The sequence below is a fragment of the Prunus avium genome, chromosome 6 (assembly GCF_965620075.1).
Source record: "Prunus avium chromosome 6, drPruAviu1.hap1.1, whole genome shotgun sequence".
NCBI classification, from domain to species: domain Eukaryota; kingdom Viridiplantae; phylum Streptophyta; class Magnoliopsida; order Rosales; family Rosaceae; genus Prunus; species Prunus avium.
Window position 1 is genome coordinate 1,840,271 of NC_142289.1, and position 24,957 is coordinate 1,865,227.

Below are 24,957 nucleotides of genomic sequence, written 5' to 3' on the forward strand. Positions count from 1 at the left end.
TTAAAAATAGTTGTCTTCTAAAAGAATTAAAATAGAATATATAATATATCAATCAAATACCCATATTCTCTTTTAACTTCCTGCAAACCCCACCTACCCCACCTAATTGCACCCACACATCATCATCATCATCGCAGAACCCACGTATCCCTCTCCCAATCTAATTGAAGACCCATTAATTTACAAAGAGAGAGAAAAGACGAAATGAAGACCCACACATCATCATCATCACCATTGTAGAACCCACTAGAAAAAAGACGAAATAAAGACCCATATTTATAAAACCATCAGGTATACAGAGAGAGAGAGAGAGAGAGAGAGAGAGAGAGAGAGAGGTTACACTGGGGAGATGATGAAGAGGCCAAAGGTGATGACATTGTCTGCCAAAGGTGATGAAGATGGAGAGGAATGATGAGATGAGATGAGAGTAGTGAGTGTTGTGTTGTGTGCGGCTAGGGTTAGGAAAAGAAGGAGAGGTTGAGAGAAATGTGAGGGAAAGGTAGAGAGAAACAGATCCGTGAGTTTTAATTTTGGCTTTTGGAGTCCAATCATGTGCGGTATGGTGCATGATAACAATTACAAATAACCACTCAAGCCTTGCCACATGTAAAATATATTTAACAAATAATAAATTTATTTTTAATCAGTCCGGTTCGGTTTAGGACAGTTTACAAAATGCTCAAACCGCAGCCGAACCAAACCAAACCGGTTCGGATCGGTTTTTGAAACTGTTGACTTTTTTTTTGGTCAAACCCAAACCAAACCAAACCAATATAATCGGTTCGGCCGGTGTAACCGGATCGGCCGGATTGATGCCCACCCCTAGTTACTTCACCCTCATCACTTGTTGCCCAGCCCTCATAGTTATCACCCTAATTGAATCTTATAGGAACCTTCCACGCATGCAAACTTTAAAGGACCAGTTTACATTGGCATTCTGAAAATCCATCCGCAGTGTACAGTTCTGATTATAATCTTACCATCCCGCCCAGCTTTGGTAGGAGAAATCACTTATTTTCGCATAAATGGAGTGCTTGGGATGTTTTGAAATCATTATGTTCGTAAAGCAATTTGAAAAGATTAATTAATATACGTAACTAATGCACATTTTAAAAATATATTTTTTTAATTTGTTTTTAATCAAATAACAAATGTCATTAGCAAAAGAAATTGGGTATCGGGTGTTTTGGGTATTTTAATTTGGATAATAAGGAAAGAAAACACTTGACACATGGACACGTCTTCATTGCAGTCTAAAACATCAAGGATAAGAAGGTCTTTTTACCTCGGTAAAAGGACATAACTCCTTGGCCTCATTCTACTGTCTATTGTTGTGGCTTTCCCATCAAGGCCGAGGGGCTAGGGTTTCTTTCAAACAATCAAAGGCCCAAGGTTAGGATCTCTCTACAAAATCAAGGCCCAGGGCTATGGTTTCGATAGAAAACCAAGGCCCGAGTTTATGATTTGCTAGAGAAACTTTGGCTTCTGTCTGTTTCTAGGAATTCATTTCTACTTTCGCGCGATCCGATCTTCTAGAGGAAATACAGATGCTAGCTTTCTGAGAATTACTAGCATCGTTTGGGTTTAGGGCTTTTGCATGGCAAAGAAGAACGAAGCGGCTTCGCAGGCCACCGTCAATGGCGACAATACACTCACGAGCTCTCTACGATGTCGTCCATAGTGGTGAGCGCCGTTACCCTATCTTTTTGTTCGCACATTTTTCCTGTATTAATTCTAGGGTTTTGTATTTAGATCGCAAGAGGATGTGTTTTTGCTTAGGGAAACGACGGTAATGGCGAGAATGTACGAGATGTCGATGTTGCTGTCCGAGGGTTCCTCATTCTCGGCGTGATAATAGACTTGTGTTAATAAGGGTGAGCATCTTTTCCCTATTCTTATGTTCACACCTTTTGCTTGTATTAATTATAGGGTTCCTTTCCGTGATAGAAGAACGCTTAGGGTTTCACTACACGCGGTGATACCTGATTGGCTTTAAATCTAATAGTTGTAGAAATAATAGCGTTGAAACAATAAATGAAGTTTATGGAGTTGGGTCAAATTAGGGTTCTTCAATGTAGGGGTGCACCAGATGCATTTTTTAAATATTTGGTATCACAGAGAGCAGAGAGCGTTCTTCTGATCACCAACTTCATATCCGCCCTTATTTTGAGGACAAGAAATTGGTGGTGAAAAATGAGAGCACTAATGAGTTTTCCTTTTCTGTTTTTCTGTTTATATTTCCAACTTTATCTCGATCCAGAGTGAAAAAAAAATGGGAAAAAGGAGAAAAACCATTACATTATCTACATCTCAAGTATAGTTAAATTTCTGCTGAGTCCAAATTTAAGTTTCTTTGAGCCCATTGCACAAACTAGGTATTTTTTAAAGAGGTTTTGATTTTGCATTTTCTTTTGTAGCTTGTGTTTGAAAAAACATATGAATCTGGACTTTGGTTTCAAGGAAAGTCACTTTCTAAATCCCTTTCTGAAAAGATGCTCCAAAAAATTTCTCATACAATGTGTAGAATGATCTTATGTCTGCTCTTTAAGTGAGCTACCCTTTAAGCCTTATGATAGTTTCTTATGTCTTAAACTTTAAAGCATAACAAGATGTGGGACTTCTGTAGAATTTTGTGACAAGCCCGTGGGAAGGAAAAGAGAAGCCTTAGTAAAAGGACCTTCATCCTTCCATTCATATTTTTCCTCTCTCACTCACACACACGCGCAGACAGTGACATTTCAATACATATTTAGACTTTGTAAAAATATTCAATTTATCATTTAAGATTAACCCAAACTATTATTATATAGGATATTAACCCTGCTTCCCTTAAGCATTTCATTCAACTTCCTAGAGTTTGTTAGGGGTAACTGAAAGAATCTTTGGGTTTGAGTTATTCAAATAGATCCTATCTTATGTACTTGTTTTTTATTCTTTTTAAATTTTTAACCGTGACTAGGGATAGGCAATGGGCACCCATGGGTACTAACCACCACCACCTAACTGGTATCCATTTGGGCCAATGGGTAACCCGTTGCTGTTGCCCATCCCTACCTACTTTACAGGTGGTGCCACAACACAGGGACAAGTATGATTTGATGGAAGTGTAATTTCCAAAATTCACACGAATGACAAAAAAACGCCGGTCTCTTTGCATTGCAGGCTCTAAAATATAGCAAGGAATCTGCAATCTGGGTTTGATTTACTTTTAAAGATCCTATTACCAATTACGTTAAACCTTCTATATGATAGAATTTTGCCACTCATCTTTAGGACTGTAGTACAAAATCGACAATGTTGGCTTTCGTGATCTGCAGAGATCTGTATCTGTGCTCTTCTTCGTTTGTGTGTCTGTGTGAATGCTCAAACATCCAGTTTCATATGTGACGCATATCAAACCTTAGTTGATTGCATAACATGAATTTATAGTAATATATTGTATTCATTTCCTAACATGATTTTGATAAGTCATGCATGATGGGAAGACTGTCTTTTGCAGCACAGGATTATTTCTTAGTTGTAGAACAGAGTAACTGCACCATGATGTGAAAATAGACTATTTTCAAAATACTGTTTTAATTGTATTTCCGTGTATTGGCAGGTATTCTTTTTGGTAGTAAAATGTTGTTTAAAATGAAGTTATGAATATACAAATGTAGTAATAGAGTATTTTAAAATGTTTCTTCAGGATGTTGTGTTCTGGTTTGCGATCTTTAACATTCAGTGGTTATCACACACCAAATGTTTCTATGTTCTTTTTTCGTTATTGACGTAACAAACTGTTCTTCCCATCATTCCCACTTGTTGCAATTTAACGCTACTGTTTTTTTTATTCTATGGTTTTTTTGATATCCTTTTATATTATTAGCTTTCGAGTTTGTCCATATTTTAAAGACAATGCCAGCGCTGGAGTCTATTACTGTTAGCCTTTTATTTTGTAGGTAACTTTTGAGGATTGATGTTTCTTCTAGAGACGTGCAATGATGTTTTTTGTTCGTTCGTTATTGTGACGCTTTCTTATGTTTGTTTGTTGTGTCATACACTTGCTCATTCAGTAGTTATGCTTCGGTTCAACTTATTATTTTGCACACTGACCATCTGGTTTATTTCCGTCATATTCCAATTGTTATTATTTCTGATGGTTCTAATAGTTTAACTGTTTTTTCTCCCAGGATATCTAAAGCCAGAGGCTACGAGGATTTCGCCTCAAATTTCCTTTTTGGTTTTTTGACTAATTTGATCTAATTTCAATCAAAACAAGTCTGTATAATATAATTTCTTTTATTTGTAGTTATTACTTGTATTGTATGCATGGTTTTCTTTTTCTTTTGTTAGCCACTTGGAACATAGACTAGGCCCAAAGATTTGTTGGGTCAATACTTCTAGACCCGTAATATTAAATTGGGCCAATGAATGGCCCATATTCGATCAAAAAGGCTCACTAGAAAGCCCATGAGAGGTAATAAACCCAATGATTTGCCACTAAACGACAAAGTAGGCCCAGTGAAGGGCCAATAAACCTCAAATGAGGCCCAATGGAGAGCTACCAAACTACAAATTAAGCCCAAAATTGGGTCACAAAACGACAAAAAAAAGATCAGTAAACGACAAAATAACCATAATGATGACAATAACCGACAAAATAGGCCCAATAGAAGGTCACTAAACGACAAAATAGGCCCAATGAAATAGCATTAACGACAAAATGGGCCCAACAAAGTGCCACTAAACGACAAACTAGGCCTAATGAATTAACGCTAAACGACAAATTAGGCCCAATGAAGTATCACTAACCGACAAAATAGGCCCAACAAGTGCCACTAAACGACAAACTAGGCCAACAAAAGAGGCAATAAACGACAAATTAGGACCAATTTAGTGGTGCTTCATTGGGCCTAAGTTGTCTTTTGGTTGGGCCTATTTTGTCGTTTAGTGGCGCATTATTGGGCCTAATTTGTCGTTTAGTATCTCTTTATTGGGCCAGTTTGTCTTTTAGTGGCACTTGTTAGGCCTATTTTGTCGGTTAGTGGTCTTCATCGGGCCTAATTTGTCGTTTATTTTCTCTTTTGTAGGCCTAGTTTGTCGTTTAGTGGCACTTGTTGGGCCTATGTTGTCGGTTAGTGATACTTCATTGGGCCTAATTTGTCGTTTAGCGTTAATTCATTGGGCCAGTTTGTCGTTTATTGGCACTTTGTTGGGCCCATTTTGTCGTTAATGCTGTTTCATTGAGCCCGTTTTGTCGTTTAGTGACCTTCTATTGGGCCTATTTTGTCGGTTATTGTCATCATTATGGTTATTTTGTCGTTTACTGATCTTTTTTTGTCGTTTTGTGAACCTATTTTGGGCTTAATTTGTAGTTTGATAGCTCTCCATTGGGCCTCGTTTGAGGTTTATCGGCCCTTCACTGGGCCTACTTTGTCGTTTAGTGGCAAATCATTGGGTTTATTACCCCTCATGGGCTTTCTAGTGAGCCTTTTTGATCGAATATGGGCCATTCATTGGCCCAATTTAGTATTGCGGGTCTAGAAGTATTGACCCAACAAATCTTTGGGACTAGTCTATGTTCCAAGTGGCTAACAAAAGAAAAAGAAAACCATGCATATAATACAAGTAATAACTACAAATAAAAAAAATGATATTATACAGACTTGTTTTGATTGAAATTAGATCAAATTAGTCAAAAAAACCAAAAAGGAAATTTGAGGCGAAATCCTCGTAGCCTCTGGCTTTAGATATCCTGGGAGAAAAAACAGTTAAACTATTAGAACCATCAGAAATAATAACAATTGGAATATGACGGAAATAAACCAGATGGTCAGTGTGCAAAATAATAAGTTGAACCGAAGCATAACTACTGAATGAGCAAGTGTATGACACAACAAACAAACATAAGAAAGCGTCACAATAACGAACGAACAAAAAACATCATTGCATGTCTCTAGAAGAAACATCAATCCTCAAAAGTTACCTACAAAATAAAAGGCTAAGGGCATGTTTGGTATGCCTCACTATGCCTCACTGGATTGGACTGGATTAAATAACACTTACAACCCATGTTTGGTAAAAGAGGGGATTAGCTTAAATGAGACTATATAGTCCAATAGTGAAAAAATAACCGGACTCGCATGTCTAATAGAGTGAGCCCCAAAAGCGGTTCGCAAAATAGCACCATCGCTATTTAGAACTCGCTAGTCTGGCTGGATGTCCTTACGGCTTGAATCAAAACCAAGCCACCACAGACCCAATCGACGTTCTATGGTAGAACCCAACGCCCAGCACTCCCCCTTCTCCCCAGGATTTGTTCTCCCTCATGACCCCTACCCGCAAGCCAGGCACAGACCCAGCACCGAGAAGCCCAAGCCACCCGAAGAACCATCTCTTTTCGCCACCCCAGCCAGCCGCAAAACCCAGAACCATCCCTCTTCGCCATCTCTGTTTGTACACGAGAAAAACACGAATTAGAAAGGGTTTAGGTAGGGAATTGGTAAAAGAGAAGAACCAGAAACAGAGAATAATGAAACCCCAAAACAAAGAAAAGAAAAGCAGTTCCAATTCGCAGAAGTTCCAAAAAGAAAAAGCTGGAAATAATTAAACCAGAAACAGAGATAAGAAAGAAGGAAAGAAAGAGGAAGAAAATAAAAGAAGAAAATGAGATCAGAAAGAAGAGAGAGAGAGAGAGAGAGAGAGAGAGAGAGAGAGAGAGAGAGAGAGAAAAGAAGAAGAAAATGAATGCTGCTGCTTGCTGGGTCCTCTTGCTCTTTACTTGATAACGCAAGGGACAACACTAATTAAATATTAGAATTTATTCCATTCTTTCCTTGTTGTATGTGGTTTAATGAAATAATGAATTGACAAAAAAATAAATATTAGAATTTTAATTATTTATTTTTAGGTTAAAATTTTTAATTAAATATTTATTTTTTTAGTCCGACACAGCACCAAACATAGGTTTTCACTATTTTTACAATCCAGTTTCTTAGTCCGACATAGCACCAAACGTAGGTTAGTACTTAATCCAGCTTAAGCCAATCCGAGCTAATCCAAGACAGTCCCAGGATTTAGTCCTGTCCATAACAGTCCGCCGTACCAAACGACCCCTAACAGTAATAGACTCCAGCGCTGGCATTGTCTTTAAAATATGGACAAACTCGAAAGCTAATAATATAAAAGGATATCAAAAAAACCATAGAATAAAAAAAACAGTAGCGTTAAATTGCAACAAGTGGGAATGATGGGAAGAACAGTTTGTTACGTCAATAACGAAAAAAGAACATAGAAACATTTGGTGTGTGATAACCACTGAATGTTAAAGATCGCAAACCAGAACACAACATCCTGAAGAAACATTTTAAAATACTCTATTACTACATTTGTATATTCATAACTTCATTTTAAACAACATTTTACTACCAAAAAGAATACCTGCCAATACACGGAAACACAATTAAAACATAAATTATATAAATTATATATGTTATATATCTTCCAGCTTTTACACAATCCAAAGGTATTGTCAATAATAGAAAAAAAATGAATGATAAACAGCTACAGTGAGAAATTATATCAAATTAAGATTGATATGTACCAACTACAACTAGGAAATATAACAGGACACCAGAGAGGGAGACTGAATAGATTTCTAAATTTATAACTGCCAATCTATCCTCGGTATATATTTGACAATGTGGGCAGATAAATTTTAGTTCTATGAAATTTACTGCTTCAAATGTTATTTCCATGGTAATAACCTATAAACATTGCCTGGGTGCATAGATGCAAAAGCAAATACTGAGAACTTCTAAGACTCCTTGCAGTCTCATCCTAACTTGAAAAGTTGAGAAGGAGAGAGTCTAATTAAAACACTCAGATTACTGACATTGCCTAGAACATTGTGTGCGACAATATTTGAGTAATGCACTAACCCATTTATGATTTTTCACGTTCTAATGTCTTCCACCTCATGTTCTCTTTTTGTCGGAACATCAAGTTGTTGAACAGTCTAGTTATGCATGGTTATTAGACCATCCGATATTGCTACAAATGATTACTTTTAAATTCACCACGCCACCGTGTATCACTGATGTAATGTCACAATGTTCCCGATTCCATATGTAAGATACCGTCCCCCACTCCCGCATATCAGAATATATCATTCAACAAAAATATGCTATTTCAAAGCGCTCCCATATGTGTGCCAATTTTGTTTTTGTCAGATATATCGTTCAACTTTTCAAAAATACTATGCTATTTGCCTCTGGAAACTTATTTTTGTTCATTTTGTTTCCATTTAAAAACAAAAAATGATATCTTACAAAATAAAAAAACAAACATCCACATGCTTGAATGAGTAAGGAGTAAAACCTTAAGGATAAGGGAAGGCCCGCTGTCGGTGCCTCTATCAATCCACATCGCACCCTATCGCATCTTGAGCAAGCTGCCAGGGAGTGTACCTGGAATGGAAGCAAACAGCGAACGCATTAATGCTTTGAATTAAAGACCAACCTACTAATTAATTCCTCAGGCATGTCGCTCCATCAAATAAAAAACAAGGATCTCCGTAAACCATAAACCTAAGTAAACCCTAAATTTCAAAATCAACTTTGACGGGTCCTGGAACCCCCATACCTAGCCCCATCAGATCTCTGGTCTTGGTGTTAATTACTACGCGATTTCAACGGTGAGCTCTTGAACGGATCCGATCGTGGATCAATGGCGGACATCGAGGCGTTAAACCTCGCAAAACAAGAATCGCATTTGAGGAGCTTTTCTTCATGCCCCGTCGTCTCTCTCTTTCTTCACACTCAAGTCTCTGCTCTACAACGAAGGCTCCGATCACAGAGCTAATGCCATTGTTAGGGTTTCCAGACCTTCTCTGTGTTTCTCATCTGTCATTTTCTCAGATCTGCTCTCACTCTCGTTCGGGACTCTGAGGGCCCGAGGGTTAAGGTTTTATCATTTGCGAGATCAGGCGCCTTTTCGGATAAGAAGCTTTTCTTCTTCATACGATGTCGTTTCCTTTTGTATTATAATTTAGAATTTGTAGAGTTTGTGGACTGGACTGGTTTGCTTAATTGCCTCGACCCTGGACTTGGCCGCGTGTCCTCACTTTCAATTCGCATTGGCCCATCCCTTTTTTTTTGGGGTCGAAATTGGCCCATCCTCTTGTATTAGTCCAGTAGTTATGGGCTTTCTTGCGACATGTCGTATAAAATTACTGATGACTCCCATGATTAATGAAAATTATTATACATAGCACTTCATTGAGTTAAAAATTAAAAATGACCAAACCAAACATTTTTGGATTGCATAAATACAAAGCTTTTTTGTCGCAATATTCATCATCTTTTTTACCTTTCTATGCATCATTTATTTATTGGGCATATGATTTGTCTATAATTAAAGTTTAAACACACTCCATTTATCACCTACATTAATGCTTCTGATTCTCTAATGGTTGCATTGGATTGCCTACTTTGATAAGACTTTTTTTCAAATTATAAGAGCATCCACAGTGGGGGGTGTATGTTAAATATACACCCCGAGTCACCGGAATCGTCTCCAATTGTGAGATGTAAATGGATGTAAATATACATCACCACTATGGGGATGTAAAATAAAATGTATATTTACATCCATTTTTACATCCCTTGCAGGCGGGACCCACCCGAAAAAAGAGAAGAAAAATGAAGAAAAGTCAACATAAAAGGCTGGGACCCACGGCTACACTCCCGAATTTACACCCCCCACTGGAGCAAAAAACATATTTACACCCCCCGGAGGTGTAAAGGGGATGTAAAAGTGGCTTTACACCCCCGAATTTACACCCCACACTGTGGATGCTCTAAGTATCTTGATCCTCAAAGTAGGTTTGCATAAATGGGTAAATTCGAAAAAGGAAAATCTACTATATTGTGATCAATGAATCTTTACTATAAATCATGTGTCATAATCGGAACTGTTTACTTTTTAAATTACTATTTAAAGATTATATATGGAAAATTCATTATGTTGATGTTAATTGTTACCAAACTAGTTGATTTGTTTTATATAATCGCACACATGGTCGTGGACAACCCCAATTGATCATGGGCGGAATATGCCAACTTCTTACCCTTAGCCCATCTTGGATCCATTTTTTAAAACTTAAAAACAATTTGTGAGTTTAAAGTCCATAATTCATGTTTGGTGAAACCCATTTTTACCAGTTTTCTTTTTCTCAAAACCCTCTCTCTCTCATGCGCCCTGCACCTGCCTAGCTAATCCAAGTGATGGGTTTTTGAAACGTTTTTTGTGTGGGTTTTTTATATCTTGAGGTAGGTGAAAAACGTTATTTCCATGCCTAGTTTACTCGATTTTGAGTTCAATTTGTTGTGGTTTCAATTTTTTTAATATTAAACAAGTCTTAAAATCTTAAAATCAATATTTGAAAACTCATATTTTTTTTAAAGAATCATGTTTTTTTTTTTGGCCGAACAAAAGAATCATATATATATATTTTTTTTAGTAGAACACCAAACTAACTCTTAATTTTTCGATATGGGTTTTACATGTTCGAAATGTCATTTGAACACTAGGCAACATTAAACAATCGCCGTAAAAAGAAAAGAGAAAAGCGATCGAAAAAGATGGATACGTGGCGACGTTTGAAGACATGACCATTGTACATTGGTTAATGTCCAAATGTCATTCGAAAGACATTGCCTTTATTGCATGCTACAGGAAGTTGAACGGCAGTGCTTTGAGCTTGAGGACAAGTGAGAAGAACCTTGTGAGGTTGAGAAAGTTACAACCTTGGAGACGCTTGAGGTTGAAGAAGAAGAAGAAGAAGAAGAAGAAGAAGAAGCAGCTTGGCCTACTTGCTCCATAACTCCATTGCAAGAGAAAATCTGAAAAAACCCAACCCAAGGTATGTTGAATGAGACCCTCATTCTCTCTTTCAATCTCGTCTCCTCTGTTTTAGGGTTTTCAGAAAATGAATCGTCTCTGCAGGGCTTAGGCTTAGCCATTAGGGTTTTCTGGTTTTTACTACTTGAAAGTGGCAGTGATTCCACCCGCAATGCTTTCTCTGCTCTCCCCTGTTACTCTGTTTTAGGTTTTTGGAAACTAGGCACTGGGCTTTTCTTTCTAATTTGCTTCAACTTTTCTTTGTTAGGATCGGTTAGTGCTAGAGTGAAATTGCAGAAAAATAAAGAAACACCAAAAATTAACGTGGTTCGGCAATGCCTACGTCCACGGGGCAGCAATATGAACTTCTTCCACTATAACAAAATAATGGGTACAACAAGACAGATCTTACCAAGCCAATGCCCAGGGCCTGATGATAAACACAGGGAAAATACAATGACACCACACTATACTCTCCCAGTTTTTCTTCACTCACACACTTAGAGTGGTATACAAATGAATTCTCTCACTCTCACAGAATTGGAGTGGAATACTAATGGTTTTTGCAGATGGTGTTCTCTCCTTCTCTCTCGGCTTCTTCCCTCTAGTGCAGCACACAGGACTCACTTTTTCTAAACTCTCTTACAATCACCCGCATGCACACTTGCATGTCCTTTTATATTTGAGAAAGGAAAAACCTGGAAGCCTTTAGATCTTTCTTCCAACGGGTGGCAGCACCATTTGCTAGAGACACCATCATTGGCTAAAGACATCATCATTTAATGTTGGTTTCATCATTTTGTTGGTTATTCACTTTTGACCACCGAAAGAATATTTTTCCATCATGGGCTGGACCCATGGTAATATGCCAACATTCTTACTCTTTATTTTCTACCACCACGTCGTCTGTAACAAGTTTGGTCCTTTTACAGGAGAAGCAGCCCAACAATGGATAAGAAAGCTTTCAACTTGGAAGAATTAGAGTTGAAGCAGAGGAAGCTCGCCCTGCCATTGAAGGATCTTTTGGACTATTTTGATTCCTTCCGGAATGGGCTCCTCACCAGATTGCAAGAGGTACAGGATCACGAGAAGCAAATGGGGGTCTTAGAGAACCAAGTGCAAGCAAAAGCCAACGAATTGCATGGAATTGAGAGGTTGATTGAAGAGAAATTAAAAGAGGTCGAATCGGGCAGGGAGCACTTGCGCTCTCTTCAGTTATTGATTAAAGAGCATAATGAAGAGATTTCTGTTAAGGAGAAGCGATTTTCGGATGTTCAGAGATGGGTTGGAGAGAAGGAGAAAGAATATGATTCTATTGAAAAAAGTATTAATTGGGGAACAAGTAAATTGAATTGGTATGAGAAAACAGTGGAAGAGAAGTCAAAGTTGGTTGAGTCTATGGAGAAGGAATTAAGAGAGGTTCAAAGACTTTTAAACAAGTACTCTGAGGACATTCAGTTGAAGGAGAGGCAATTACATGAGATTTTGGGGTCAATTGAGAAGCAGAACAAAATATTTGATTTGAAAGAAGAGAAAATTAAAGAAGCACGAAGATTGGTTGATGAAGGTGACAAGGAGATGAAATTGAAAAAGGAGAAACTTGGATCGATTCAGAAATCGATACTGGAATTCTCTAAGACAATCGAATCGAAAGATAAAATAATTAGGGGAACGGATTTGAAAGTGAAAGAGTTTTCTTTGCATAAGAAATCAATGGAGGAGTTGTTCTGTAAACTTGAATTGAAAGAGAAACAATTTGAGTCAAAAGTTGAGGAACTTAGTCTGATTGAAAAAGGGGTGACTGAATGCCTCAATGAGGTTAAGTTGAAAGAAAACCATTTAGATTCGCTTGAACAGTTGATACAAGAATGTGGGAAGCATTTGGATTCACAAGAAAAGTCATTACAAGAATGCTCCAATGGACTTGAAAAGAAAGGGAGGAAACTGGAGCAATGGGCCAGAGAACTTGAATTGAAACAACAGCAAATCAATTCAATTCGAAAATCCACCGAAGAACACACCCAAAGTCTGGAATATACCCATGCTAACATTGCCACTATTCCTTCCTCTGCAAGTAATCAATCTAGCATCAATAGGGATGGTAGAGGCTTGTTGTTGCTCATGAATGAGCATTTGAAGAGAATTGCCTTATTGTCTAGCGAAATGTCTGCTCATCTTAAAGCGTCATCAGACCCAGCAGAATTGGTCTTAGATGCAATTGAAGGGTTTTACTCTTCAAATTCGGCTGTAGACAAAATGAAGTTTGATTTTGATCTGACAGTTATTAGAAGGAGTTGTATTCTTCTGTTGCAGGAGTTAAAGAGGTTGTCACCACAGATTAATCATCAGGTGAGAGAAAAAGCAATTAAGCTGGCAGCTGATTGGAAGGATAAGATGACAGTGGCGGCTGAGAATGTCTTGGAGATTTTAGGTTTTTTGTGGCTTCTTACTGCGTTTGAGTTTACCTCTACTTATGATGCGAGGGAGCTTCAAAGTCTTCTTGCTGTAGTTACTCAACCGGAAGATGCAACTGACCTATCCCAGGCCCTTGGCATCACAAATAAGGCACCTGGTAAGCTCTTTTATATTTATTTTTGCTAGTTATATCTGAGTTTCTTATTGGTATTATACTCTTTTGTTCTGAATATATACACACCCACACTTGTAGTACAATTCTCTAGAGTGCACTGTCCCAAACTTGATCTTCTAATTAAAATCTAAATGTTTGAAGAATCATATGGGTTATTTATCATATTTCTTACCCATGTTAAGTCAATAACTAGACATCTATAGTAGCACAAGTGGCACATAATGCTGTAAATTTCTTTTGATATATTAAAGTCGATATTATTTGCTTACTAACCAGTGAATTTCCTTTTCTGTGTTTCTTTTTGCAATTGCATAGCAGGTAGCACCCTTTCATTCCCAGTCAAAACGGAGGAACCAGAATCCTCACAAGTCAGAAATGTAGCAACTTCTCCTTCTCCAAATTTTCAACCAAGCGCCACCACAGATGAAAGGAATTTGCAAGGGTGTATAAAAGAGCATTTAAGTGGAGATAATTTAGTACAAAACGAAATGTTTGATGCTCTACGAATGTCATTCAACCCAGAAAAACTTGTTTTGAACCTGATGAAAACATCTCTTGATCAATATTGGAAAAAAGGAGATGTTGGTTTCGAAGCAACTCTCGTGAAGATCCACATTCCCCTGTTGAAGGAGCTGATGAAAGTCGTACCGCATGTTGGAGACCATTTGAAAGAAGATGCAATAGAGCTAGCAGTTCAGTGGAAAGAGAGACTGAGAGCTGATTCTGAAAATTCATTGGAGATTTTTTCTTTTCTGCAGTTTATAGCTACATATGGATTGCTTTCTTTCTTGAATGGAGATGAAATTGTAAAGCTTCTTGGCATGATTTCTCAGCATAAACAGGCTCTAGAATTACATCAGACACTTGGTTTTTCTGATAAGATCCCTGGTAAGTTTCTTGAAAATTGGCTTTCATTGTGTGATGTTTGTGTTCCACTACATTAATCTGCAGTTCACAATATTTTGGCTATTGGTGTTTGTAATTATGAGTGTCCTAGATGCCATTCTTATGTACATAGTGCTGGGGCGATAGCTTGGGGTTGGTATACTGCCTTGAGAAGTTAATGGGCCGAATTTTAGCAAATGGTGTGAACGTGATTGATAAACCTATGATAAACTTCATGAGTCGATATAATTATGGAAATATACAATGAGGTTATGCAAGATATTATTTATTACAGACTGATCTTGTTGGGATATATTATATATTTTTAAGTGAACGTTTTATAACTGTGATTCTGAAGCTCAGTAAATCTCTGCAAATTATCTTTTGATTGGTTGATATTTAGTTTGATGGGAATGGTGTCCTCTTACATCACTGGCATTCTGTGTCCTCTATTTAGTTGTGTTCAGATTTCTTCTTTTCCACCCTACATATGTTTTCTCTTCTTTGTGCTTTTTTGGGTTTTGTTTTGATTACAAGTGATTGGGGAAGGGGGTTTTACACAAATATTCATTAGGTGCCTGGGGGTTTTCGAACTTCTGCCCACATGGGTGGAGGTGGAAGAGCTCAACTGTCTGAGCTATACCCCACTGGCTTCTTTATCCATTTTCTAACATTAACCTCTTTACGTTTGCTTGGTGATACTGTGCAATTCTCCTTTTGAAACTTATCTGGAGCAGTTTGATCAATCCTGCAATTTTGTTTTACATGTTGCAGATTTTATTCAAAATCTTATTGAAAGGAGGCAATTGATTGAGGCTGTTAGATTTATTTGCACCTTCAAGGTAGTTGACAAGTTCCCGCCAGTACGACTCCTAAAAGAATATGTGGAAGATGCAAGGAAGTCGTACTGGACAAAATGGATGGGAAAAAAATCACAAAATGCAAAGGTACATATACTCTTTTTTTTTTGGTCGAAAGAAAAGGTACATATACTTTTGACATCAAATAACGCTTCTTAAATAGTTAAATTTAGGATCATTCTCAGTGTAAATATACATCTATCAAGTCTTATTTTTCCTCACAGGATACTGTTGTAAAAGACCAAATAGCTAATCTTAGAGCTGTGATTCAATGCATCAAAGATTACAATCTTGAGTCTGAATACCCATCCAAGGACATCGAGTCAGAAATTCTTCAGCTGGGAAAACTAAAGGAGAGTTGGAGACGTTTACGGACATCTTTTACCTCCAAGTTGGGACAACGAGAACATGAAGAAAGGAAGAAGCGTATTACTAGCACTTCTGCCCCCAAGTTTCAACCACCAGAGAAACGTCAAAATATAAGTCATCCGACACCTCTAGCAGCTATTCCTAGATCTTATACATTGCCAACTTTCAACAGTGACTCGTCTCGGCTGTATGAAAACCATGGACACCCTGGGTGGTTTGGTATGGCTGCCAACGACCATCAAATTGGTGCTAATGGTGCCATGCAGTTAAGTTCGTCATCTCTGCTGCATGAAACTGGTGCAGATAAGTTTGGTATGGTGGCCAACAACCAAGAAACTGGTGCTAATTTTGGTGCAGTGGAGTTATGTTCGTCATCTCAGCTGTATGAAAATTACAGACACCCTGCACAGTTTCGTATGGCTGCCGTAGGGTTAAGTTCATCATCTCTGCTGTATGAAACTTATGGACACCCTGAAAGGTTTCGTATGGCTGCCGCCAACAATGACCATGAAATCGGCACTAATTTTAGTGCCATGCAGAATGCTGGGCTACCTCACTCCCATCACTTGTTGCCCAACACTCGATAGTTATGACCCTAATCATATATAGCAGGAACCTTCCACACATTTAAACTTTGAAGGACCAGTTTATATTGGATTGAATTCTGAAAATCCAGTCCCACTGTATAGTGCTGATTTTAGAGACCTTCATTTGCATCTATGGCACAACTTTTGGTTGGCATCCAGCCTGTTTTGTTTTCTGATTTGCGTTACTTCCATTACAGTGTGTTTGGATGAAGGAAATAAACTTAGGATTTTGATAAAAGTCAGAATTTCTAAATTGATATGAATCAATTTCCATGTTTGGAAAAAAAAAACATAGAAATTAAAAATTTCGGGTGGAAAAAAACATGAAATTTGGAGCTCATAAAGTTCAACTTTAAATTCTATCTAAAAGTCATCATTTCTCAAATTCCAAGAGAAATTGAGTTTAAAAAACAGAAGATAGCTTTACAAATAAAAGTAAAATTATGTATTTTAAATCAGTCATCCAAACAAGAAACTTTACAAATTCTATAAACTTTATAAATTCCTCCAAACGCACCGTCAAGGGAAGCGTTTTGTTGTACAAAGTTCAAACCCTTTGGTTCGTCAAATAAAATGCTTTTTCCTAATTTGATGCTAAATTATAGGTTTTATTTACATTGTGCAAAAGGCAGCCATACTATGAACTTTTTGTAGCTGTTAACTCAAACACTAGAAATGATTTACTTCTCAAAATAAAAAAGATGGGGGTGGTTTTTTCTATTTTATTTTTTAACAAAGCGATATTCTAAACTATTCAAAGATCTCTAATATACGATGTCTTAATCCACTGCTTTATTTCACATCTGCAGAAGATTATGGCTTATTAGACATCATCTCATTTATAAACAAAACAAATAAATTTGAATTGCATATCATCTTTTTTATTTTATTTTTTTGGTAAAGATGCTTTATCAAAAATAAAAAATCCCACGTCAAACAGGAGATTAATTAAGCGCTAAAAATCCCAACTCAAACAGGTAGCAGATAACCGTACGGAAGTAAGATTTTAATTCTAATCCTGTCCGTTTGTCAAACTTTTAAACCAACGGCTCAGATGCAATTTATGAGAAATAAGGATTTGAGAGCGCCTTTTGTAGTTGTAGAGACTGACCTGCATGAGCCATGAGTCATAACAGAGCGCTGAGCTTGTGAACGTTGTGTTGAAGAAGAAGCTAAGCTAGGCCTCCTTCCTCCACAGTCGTCTATTTCAAGCTTCAAGCTGAAACGCCAAACTCAAGGTATGTGATGTCATCATCTGATAGCCTTTCACTCTCTTTCAGCATCTGATTTTAGGGTTCTTTTAGAAAATGAAAATGAATCGTCCCTGACGTATAGGCACTCAAGGGTTTTCTCATTTTTCTTCAAGTTTGAGTCTTTATTCTCCATTAACATGGCGTTCGCAACATTTAGGGTCTTTTAAAGACGAAGGAGGCGAAAAATGGAAAATTTAGCCTCAGGTCTGAAAGGACCAGAATTGAAGCAGAGCAATCTCGCCCTGCAGTGGAAGGGCCTTTTGGGTCACATTGACACCAGATTCCAAAAGCTCCAGGACCAGTTTGACTCGGAACGTAACTCGCTCCAGACCCGGTTCCAAGAGCTCCAAGACCAGTTTGACTTGGAACAGAACTCGCTACAGGCCCGATACCAGGAGCTTGAGGACCGCGAGAAGGAGTTGGAAGAGAAAGTTTTCAACTTTCACTCGAAAATGGAATCCAAAGCCCAGGAATTACATGGAATCGAGAGATTGACAGAAAAGAAAAGAAAAGAGGTTGATGTTACAGAGAAACGACTAGTGGAAGTTGAGAAATTGGTTAAAGAGAAGGAGACGAAGTGTGATTTGATCCAAAAAAGCATCGAAGAGGGCACTGAGAAATTGTGTTGGGTTCGTAAAAGTTTGGAAGAGAGGTCCAAAGTGTTGACTATTGTCTCAAAAGCAAAGTTGCTTTCGGTCAAAAGTAGAATATAGTATTGGGCAGACAAAGTGCTGGGACAGCAGCATATGGGAGACATAATGATATATAGCATTGATGGCTTACCTTACTTGATTGGTTGGCCTTTGGCCTTTGGTTTGTTTGAAGAGCCAACTTCCTTGGCTATAAATGAGAAGCATGCAGCAGCTGAAGTATTGAGAGCAGAAGAGCTGCAGAGAGAGTAGCCGGCAGAGAGAAAGAAAAATAAAGAGTTGTTTTTCTTTTCTCTAAATTTATTCTCAATTTGTATTCTCCTTATATATTCTTGAGTGTGTGAGCTTGGGTATATTTGGGGCTTGGGTTTCTGAGTGTTAAACACTATTGTATTCTCTCATTTGATTATAGTGGAATACTCCGTCGTCTCCAAACTGGATGTAGGCATTGCCGAACCAGTATAAATCTTGGTTTTCTTGTTGGTGTTGTTTTGTGTCCATTATTTTATCTCCTGCTAGTTGTGTTTATTTTCACTCGCACTTGGTTGACGCTTCCGCACAACACAAAGAGCTTGAGATTAAGGAGGAGGAAGTGACAGGGGCTCAAGGAGTGTTGAACGCTTTTCGTGAGGATATTGAGTTGAACCGGAGGCAACTAAATGCGATTAGGGGGTCTGTTGAGAAGGAGAAGAACGTGTTGGTTTTGAAACAAGAGGGGGTTAAAGCAGCGGGTAAATCTCTTGAAGAATGTCACAAGGAAATTAAACTGAAAAAGGAGAGACTTTGTCTGATTCAGAAAGTAATGGTGCAATGCTCTAATTCACTCCAATCTAGAGAGAAAACAATCAGGGAAATGGAGTTGAAGGTGAAAGATTATGGTTTGCTTAAGAAATCCATGGAGGAATGGTCCTGTAAACTTGAATCGAAAGAGAGGGAACTTGAAGGATGGGTTGAGAAGTTTGAATTAAGAAACAAACAAGTTGAGTCAAAATTTGAGGAACTCAATTTGATTCATAACAGGGCCAATGAATTCCTCAATGAGGTTGAGGTGCAAGTAAATCATTTTGATTCACTCAGAAAATTGATGCAAGAACGCCAAAAACATTTGGATTCAGAAGCACTAGAACATTCCCATGGACTTGAAATGAAAGAGAGGCAACTTGAAAAACAGGCCAAAGAGCTTGAGTTGAAACAAAAACAATTTGATTTGATGATTCAAGAACGCCAAAAGGAATTGGATTCACAAGAAAAGTTGTTACAAGAACAGGCCAAAGAGCTTGAATTGAAACAAAAACAATTTGATTTGATGATTCAAGAACGCCAAAAGGATTTGGATTCACAAGAAAAGTGGTTACAAGAACAGGCCAAAGAGCTTGAATTGAAACAAAAACAATTTGATTTGATGATTCAAGAACGCCAAAAGGATTTGGATTCACAAGAAAAGTTGTTACAAGAACAGGCCAAAGAGCTTGAATTGAAACAAAAACAATTTGATTCGATGATTCAAGAACGCCAAAAGCATTTGGAGTCAGAAGAAAAGTTGTTGCAAGAACAGGGCAAAGAGCTTGAATTGGAAAAAAAACAATTTGATTCAACTCGAAAATCCATGGAGACCAATGTTCCTTCTTCCTCCAGTATTCAGTCAAGAGCCAACAGGTATGGTAGAGGCTTGCAATTGCTCATGAATGAGAATTTGAAGAGAATTGACTTAGTGGGTAGAGAAATCTCAGGTGTTCTTCAGGCGTCATCTGACCCAGCGAAACTGGTTTTGGATGCAATGCAAGGGTTTTACCCTTCAAATTTGAATGTGGACAACCAGGAGTTTGATTATGATTTGAGAATTATTAGGAGGAGTTGTCTTCTTTTGCTACAGGAGTTGAAGAGATTCTCACCACAAATTAATCTTCATGTGAGAGAAGAAGCAATGGAGTTGGCAGCTGATTGGAAGGCTAAGATAAAGGTGGCAACTGAAAATTGGTTGGAGATTTTGGGCTTTTTGCGGCTTGTTTCTACATATGAATTCACCACTGCTTATGATGCGAAAGAGCTTCAAGCTCTTCTTGCTATAGTTGTTAAGCAAGATCAGGCTACTGAATTTTGCCAGGCCTTTGGTATCACAAACAAGGCACCTGGTAAGGTCTTTTTTTTTTTTTTTAATGTTATTTATATTTTTCATTTTAGAGTTGCAGAGCAGACATTTACTTTATGAAGTTGTTGCAAGCAATGATTTTTAAACATATTTCAAAGCAATTGTTACCTTGTGGACCTTGTTGTTATATTCTGCCATGATGATATTTTATATTGCAAACGATTTTTGGGCTGTATATTCTATTAAGTAAATACTCTATATTTTGCTGTCCTGAAAAACTTAAACAGTTTATCTGTCCCTATTTCATAACTGTGTTGTTATTTTTTGCATGTTTTCTTCTCTTTAGTAGACATATCTGGTGCCTCATATACTCTTCTTTTGATATATTTCATCCTTGATCTTGATATTGCAAAGTTTGCATAAACTTCTAAATTGATCTTTTAGGCAGTCTCAATCTCCAATTGCACATAATGCCATCGGATTTCTGACACATGCAAAATAAGCATTTTGTTATTTACCTTTGGTTTCGCTTGGTAAGTTTTGAACCTAATGGCTATGCCTACCCACACACGACACTGCTTACCACTTGAGTCAAAGCACAAGTAGCACATAATGCTGTAAATATATTTTGATATGTTAAATTCAAAACTTTTCACTCACTATACTTCCTTTTCTTTGTTTCTTTTTGCAATTGCATAGTTGGCAACATCGTTTCTTTACCTGTCAAAATTGAGGAACCAGAATGTTTACCGGTCAGAAGCGCATCAACTTCATCTTCTCCAAATCTTCAACTAAGTGCCACCACAGATGCAAGGAATTTGCAGGGCTCTCCAAATGAGCATTTAAGTGGAAAACAGTCGAGGCATATCGAAATGTTTGATGCTCTGCAAATGTCATTAAACCCAGCAAAACTCGTTTTGAAGCTGGTGCAAGCATCTTTAACTGAGCACTGGAAAATTGGGCATGTTGGTTCCAAAGAAGTTGTCATGAAGAAGAACATTTCCATTTTGAATGATCTAACTAAAGTCAAACCGCATGTTGGACTTGATGCGAAAAAAGATGCAGTAAGCCTAGCAGTCCAGTGGCAAGCAAAAATGAGAGTAGATACCGAAAATTCGTTGGAGATTTTGGGTTTTTTGCAGTTTGTAGCCGCATATGGATTGCTCTCAACCTTAAACGGAGATGAGATTGTAATACTTCTTGGGATGATTTGTCAGCATGCACAGGCTCTTGAATTATGCGAGGAACTTGGTTTTGCAGATAAGATCCCTGGTAAGTTTCTTAAAAATGGACTTTCATAATGTGATGTTTGTGTTCCACTACCATTTCTCTTATCTTCCTTGTATGTTTATTAATTTCTTTCTGCAACTTACCAAAATTTGACTATAGGGTTTGTAACTATGAGTGTCCTAGATGCTATTCTTGTGTTGTGTCTATTGTGCTAGGGTGATATCTTTCTGTTGGTTTTGTACTGCCTTCCAGAGTTAATTGGTTGAGTGTTTGCAAATGGCTTGAAGATGATTGATAAGCCTATAATATTATGAAAATGTACTTGAAGTTAAGAGATTGTTTACAGGCTAGACTGATTTTGCTGGGATCTTTTATATATTGTAAGCAAAAGTCTCGGTAAATTTCCACACAACTGTATCTTTTGATTGGTTTGGTATTTTGTTTGTTGGGAACAGTTGTCCTCTCCTTGGATGAGAGTTTCATGAATTGTGTTCTTGCATCACTGGCATTCTGGATTTTGCTTGCATAATCATGGTTGCATTCCAATTTCTTATTTCCCATCCTTAATATGTTTACTTCTGTTAGTGCATTTTCTAATAGCAACTTCTTAAAGTTTGGGTTGTTATGCTAATGCCATTCTCATATTGGAACTTCTCTGGAGCAGTTTGATGAGTCCTACAACTTTGTTTTGAACATAACAGATTTTGTTCAGGATCTTATTGAAAGGAAGCAACTCTTTGAGGCAGTTAGGCTTATTTGCTCCTTCAAGTTAATTGATACGTTCCAGCCAATATTACTATTAAAAGAATATGTGGAGGATGCAAAAAGGTCTTACAGGACAGCAATGCTGGAAGGACCTTTTTCTTTATTTTTGGTCTGAACCCTCACTCTTCTTTGGACATCCAATAGATGCTTCTTAAATAGTTAAATCCAGGACTATCCTCAATGTAAATGTATATAATTGAAGGCTTATGTTTGCTCACAGGGTGTGCTTGTGTTGAGAAAAATGGCTCAATTAAAAGGATACAAAATTAAAGACCAGCGACCGGTCGCAGGTTATGAGCGACCGGTCGTTTTCAGCAGGTTGCAAAGTTTGACTCAGTGCCAAAGCGACCGGTCGCATGTTATAAGCGACCGGTCGGTTCAGAGAAGAAAATCGAAGTCTGGAGACTCTGAGGCAAAGCGACCGGTCGCATATTCCTGGCGACCGGTCGCCCCGACTTTTGCTGTTTCAGTTTCTACGCGTTTTCAAGTCTTCCTTTGTGTGCTATCACTTTCTATCGACTTGCAAGGATATTTCTGATCAATTCTGAGATATTAGAAGGTGGCAAGCAGCTGGAAAGATGGGGAGAACACTTTGGCAAATTGATGACTTGCTTCAATGAGTGAATACTCTCTTGGTTCAAGAGATATGTGGCAGCTATCATCCATTGTTCCCTTGCTTTGTGAGCTGCCAAGAACAGGTGTCTAAAGGTGTGTAACTAAAGCAAGAACGTGCAGAACTTAATGATACCTTATCTTGGAGTCCAAAGGCTTATATAAGAGGGAAGAGGAAGCAAGAGAACATTAAGTTGTTAAGTGCATAAGTCTGTGCAAAGTATAGAGAATTGTATAGAAGCTGGAAACTTGTAAGTTCAGAAAATACCAAGGGGAGAGCAAGAGAGTTCTCTAAGTGTATCAAGTTGTTGAGCAAGGGTGAGAGAGAAACAGATTGTGAGGGTAGAGTTCTAAGGGGGTTTCCTTCTTTGTAAACCAAAGTTGTAACCTATCTTCATTAGTGAAAGTTCTCAAGGAGATCACCAAAAGAGGAAGTAGGCACTTTGCTGAACCTCTATAAACACTTGTGTCATTTCTATTTGGTTAAATTTCTGTGTGTGGGTAAGACTCATCCATCATTAAGTTTGTCACAAAGTTCATCAACAACAAGGTCCTAAAGGGAAGTGAGTTAGTATTAATTCACAACAGCTTGTACACAAGCATATTGCTGATTTTAGAGCTGTGGTTCAATGCCTCAAAGATAACAACCTCGAGTCTGAATTCTTAACCAAGGAAGTGGAAACAGAGATAGCTATGCTGGAAACACTGAAGAAGAGTTTGAGAAGTTCGGTGAAACGTAGTACCGAGACTCAACCACTTCAACTGCGTCAAAGTAAGCGTCTGAGAGAGCTGAATGAGCGACTATGATGGACAAGTGTATATATTTTTGTTATGCTGAAAACCATCCCTGTAATTCTACTGATGCCCTAAATGTTGATATGTTGTGTGGTATGTATGCATGTTCCTAATTTGGCAACAAGCCTATACTGTATTAAGCCCTCCACTAAAATCTTTCTTTGTTCATTTACATTTGCTGTTCCATTTAGATTCTCATCTTTGCAATGCTATTGGATAATTCAATTCTAAATTTTCTTGTTCGAAGAAGACAATGGTTTTTCAACAATTTGCTGTTCCTTTCTTAATTTGTTGTATGAATAAACACTCTTTATCTTCTTTTTGGGTCCCAAGTGGAATTATTTTGTCTTCTTCAAAACATATATGAAAAGCCCTGTCTGGCATTCCAATCTTCATTATAAATATAATATAATATTTATAGTGGACCAGACTTGAGCATTATTATGACCTCACCTCATAGTGAAGATAAGATGTTGGCATGTAATGTATTATGTATGTAGCCCTGCGGATTTCCGCGTACAGACACATGCAGCAGCTCGGTGGATTTCACGTTTCAATTTAGGACAAATTACAAAAGACTCCAAACTATAATTTTAAGCTCATACTCATCTTTAGAGACATTTACAAGTTCGTACTCAAATCCCCGTCAAACCTACAATTTACCTACTTCATTACACAAATTGTTCCTAAGTTTGTTAAATGCTGATGTGTCAAAACATGAAAGCTTTTTTTGTAAGAAATATTTAGTCATATACCCATTTTTAGCACTAATAATATAGATAAATTCTACACAATTTAATTTTTATAAATAAACCCAAAACAAAACCCCAAAAAATAACAGCTTGCCCTATTGAATTTAATTTTAATTATTAAATTACTTTGATACCCTATTGAGCGTTTTGGGTTTTTTTTTTAGTGCTGCTATTTTCACCCCTCTGTCCTATTTTCCCACCCACCTTATCTTCCCACCCACCATGTAAATTTGAAAAAACACAATATTATCTTTCCACCAACCATTATTCCTAAAATACCCTTTCATCATTGACGAGCTGAATGAAACCCACCCCTCTAGTGCTAGCCCCGCAATCCCATCCCAAGGTCTCCACCATCATTGACTACCAATGTAAATATAAAAACCAAAACCGAAATTGAAAATGACTTTCATAATCACTCTACAGTGAGAGACATGAAAGATGAACATTAAAATGAGTGAGAGCCAAGCCCCAATATCTTCACTCAACAATCACGTCTTATCTTGTCTTCTGAATTATTAGCAAAATCAATATGGCATCCTCGAAAACTTTTCTTCTGCTTGGCCTTGAGTTTGCGGGTTTCGTCCCTATCTTCTTTGAGGTCTCAGCTCGTGAGCTAGCTGAAAATACTATTCT

At 37.6% G+C, this 24,957-nt stretch overlaps 2 protein-coding genes and 2 long non-coding RNA genes across 10 annotated transcripts; 3 read left to right on the top strand and 1 right to left on the bottom strand.

Moving 5' to 3' along the window:
• The first annotated feature begins 1,352 nt into the window (after nt 1–1,352).
• LOC110759628 (uncharacterized) lies at nt 1,353–4,334 on the top strand. Of its 4 annotated transcripts, none has more exons than XR_002527148.2 (3): nt 1,384–1,683; nt 1,753–1,874; nt 2,960–4,334. It is a non-coding gene; the product is annotated as an uncharacterized LOC110759628 (long non-coding RNA). The 4 variants fall into 4 exon arrangements; XR_015836771.1 differs by having other exon boundaries at nt 1,386–1,683; nt 2,966–4,334; XR_002527147.2 differs by having other exon boundaries at nt 1,387–1,683; nt 4,173–4,334.
• A 1,268-nt stretch (nt 4,335–5,602) lies between these two features.
• LOC110759627 (uncharacterized) lies at nt 5,603–8,964 on the bottom strand. Of its 2 annotated transcripts, none has more exons than XR_002527146.2 (3): nt 8,626–8,964; nt 8,362–8,450; nt 5,603–5,737 (listed from the first exon to the last, which is right to left on the bottom strand). It is a non-coding gene; the product is annotated as an uncharacterized LOC110759627 (long non-coding RNA). The 2 variants fall into 2 exon arrangements; XR_015836769.1 differs by lacking the exon at nt 5,603–5,737 and adding an exon at nt 5,836–6,432.
• A 1,765-nt stretch (nt 8,965–10,729) lies between these two features.
• On the top strand, nt 10,730–16,348 carry LOC110759624 (uncharacterized). 3 transcript variants are annotated; one of them, XM_021961709.2, is made up of 5 exons: nt 10,730–10,906; nt 11,817–13,456; nt 13,790–14,362; nt 15,134–15,306; nt 15,444–16,348. In XM_021961709.2, the coding sequence occupies exons 2-5, from the start codon at nt 11,833–11,835 to the stop codon at nt 16,173–16,175; spliced, it is 3,102 nt and encodes a 1,033-aa protein (XP_021817401.1). In that variant the 5' UTR covers nt 10,730–10,906; nt 11,817–11,832; the 3' UTR covers nt 16,176–16,348. The 3 variants fall into 3 exon arrangements, with proteins under 3 accessions (XP_021817401.1, XP_021817402.1, XP_088111732.1); XM_021961710.2 differs by having other exon boundaries at nt 13,793–14,362; XM_088255606.1 differs by lacking the exon at nt 10,730–10,906 and adding an exon at nt 11,655–11,744.
• An 890-nt stretch (nt 16,349–17,238) lies between these two features.
• LOC110759625 (uncharacterized) lies at nt 17,239–23,764 on the top strand. Its single transcript, XM_088255746.1, has 8 exons — nt 17,239–18,140; nt 18,198–18,297; nt 18,524–20,210; nt 20,867–21,439; nt 22,099–22,271; nt 22,383–22,688; nt 22,807–22,870; nt 23,343–23,764. The coding sequence occupies exons 1-8, from the start codon at nt 17,614–17,616 to the stop codon at nt 23,579–23,581; spliced, it is 3,669 nt and encodes a 1,222-aa protein (XP_088111872.1). The 5' UTR covers nt 17,239–17,613; the 3' UTR covers nt 23,582–23,764.
• The last annotated feature ends 1,193 nt before the right edge of the window (nt 23,765–24,957 follow it).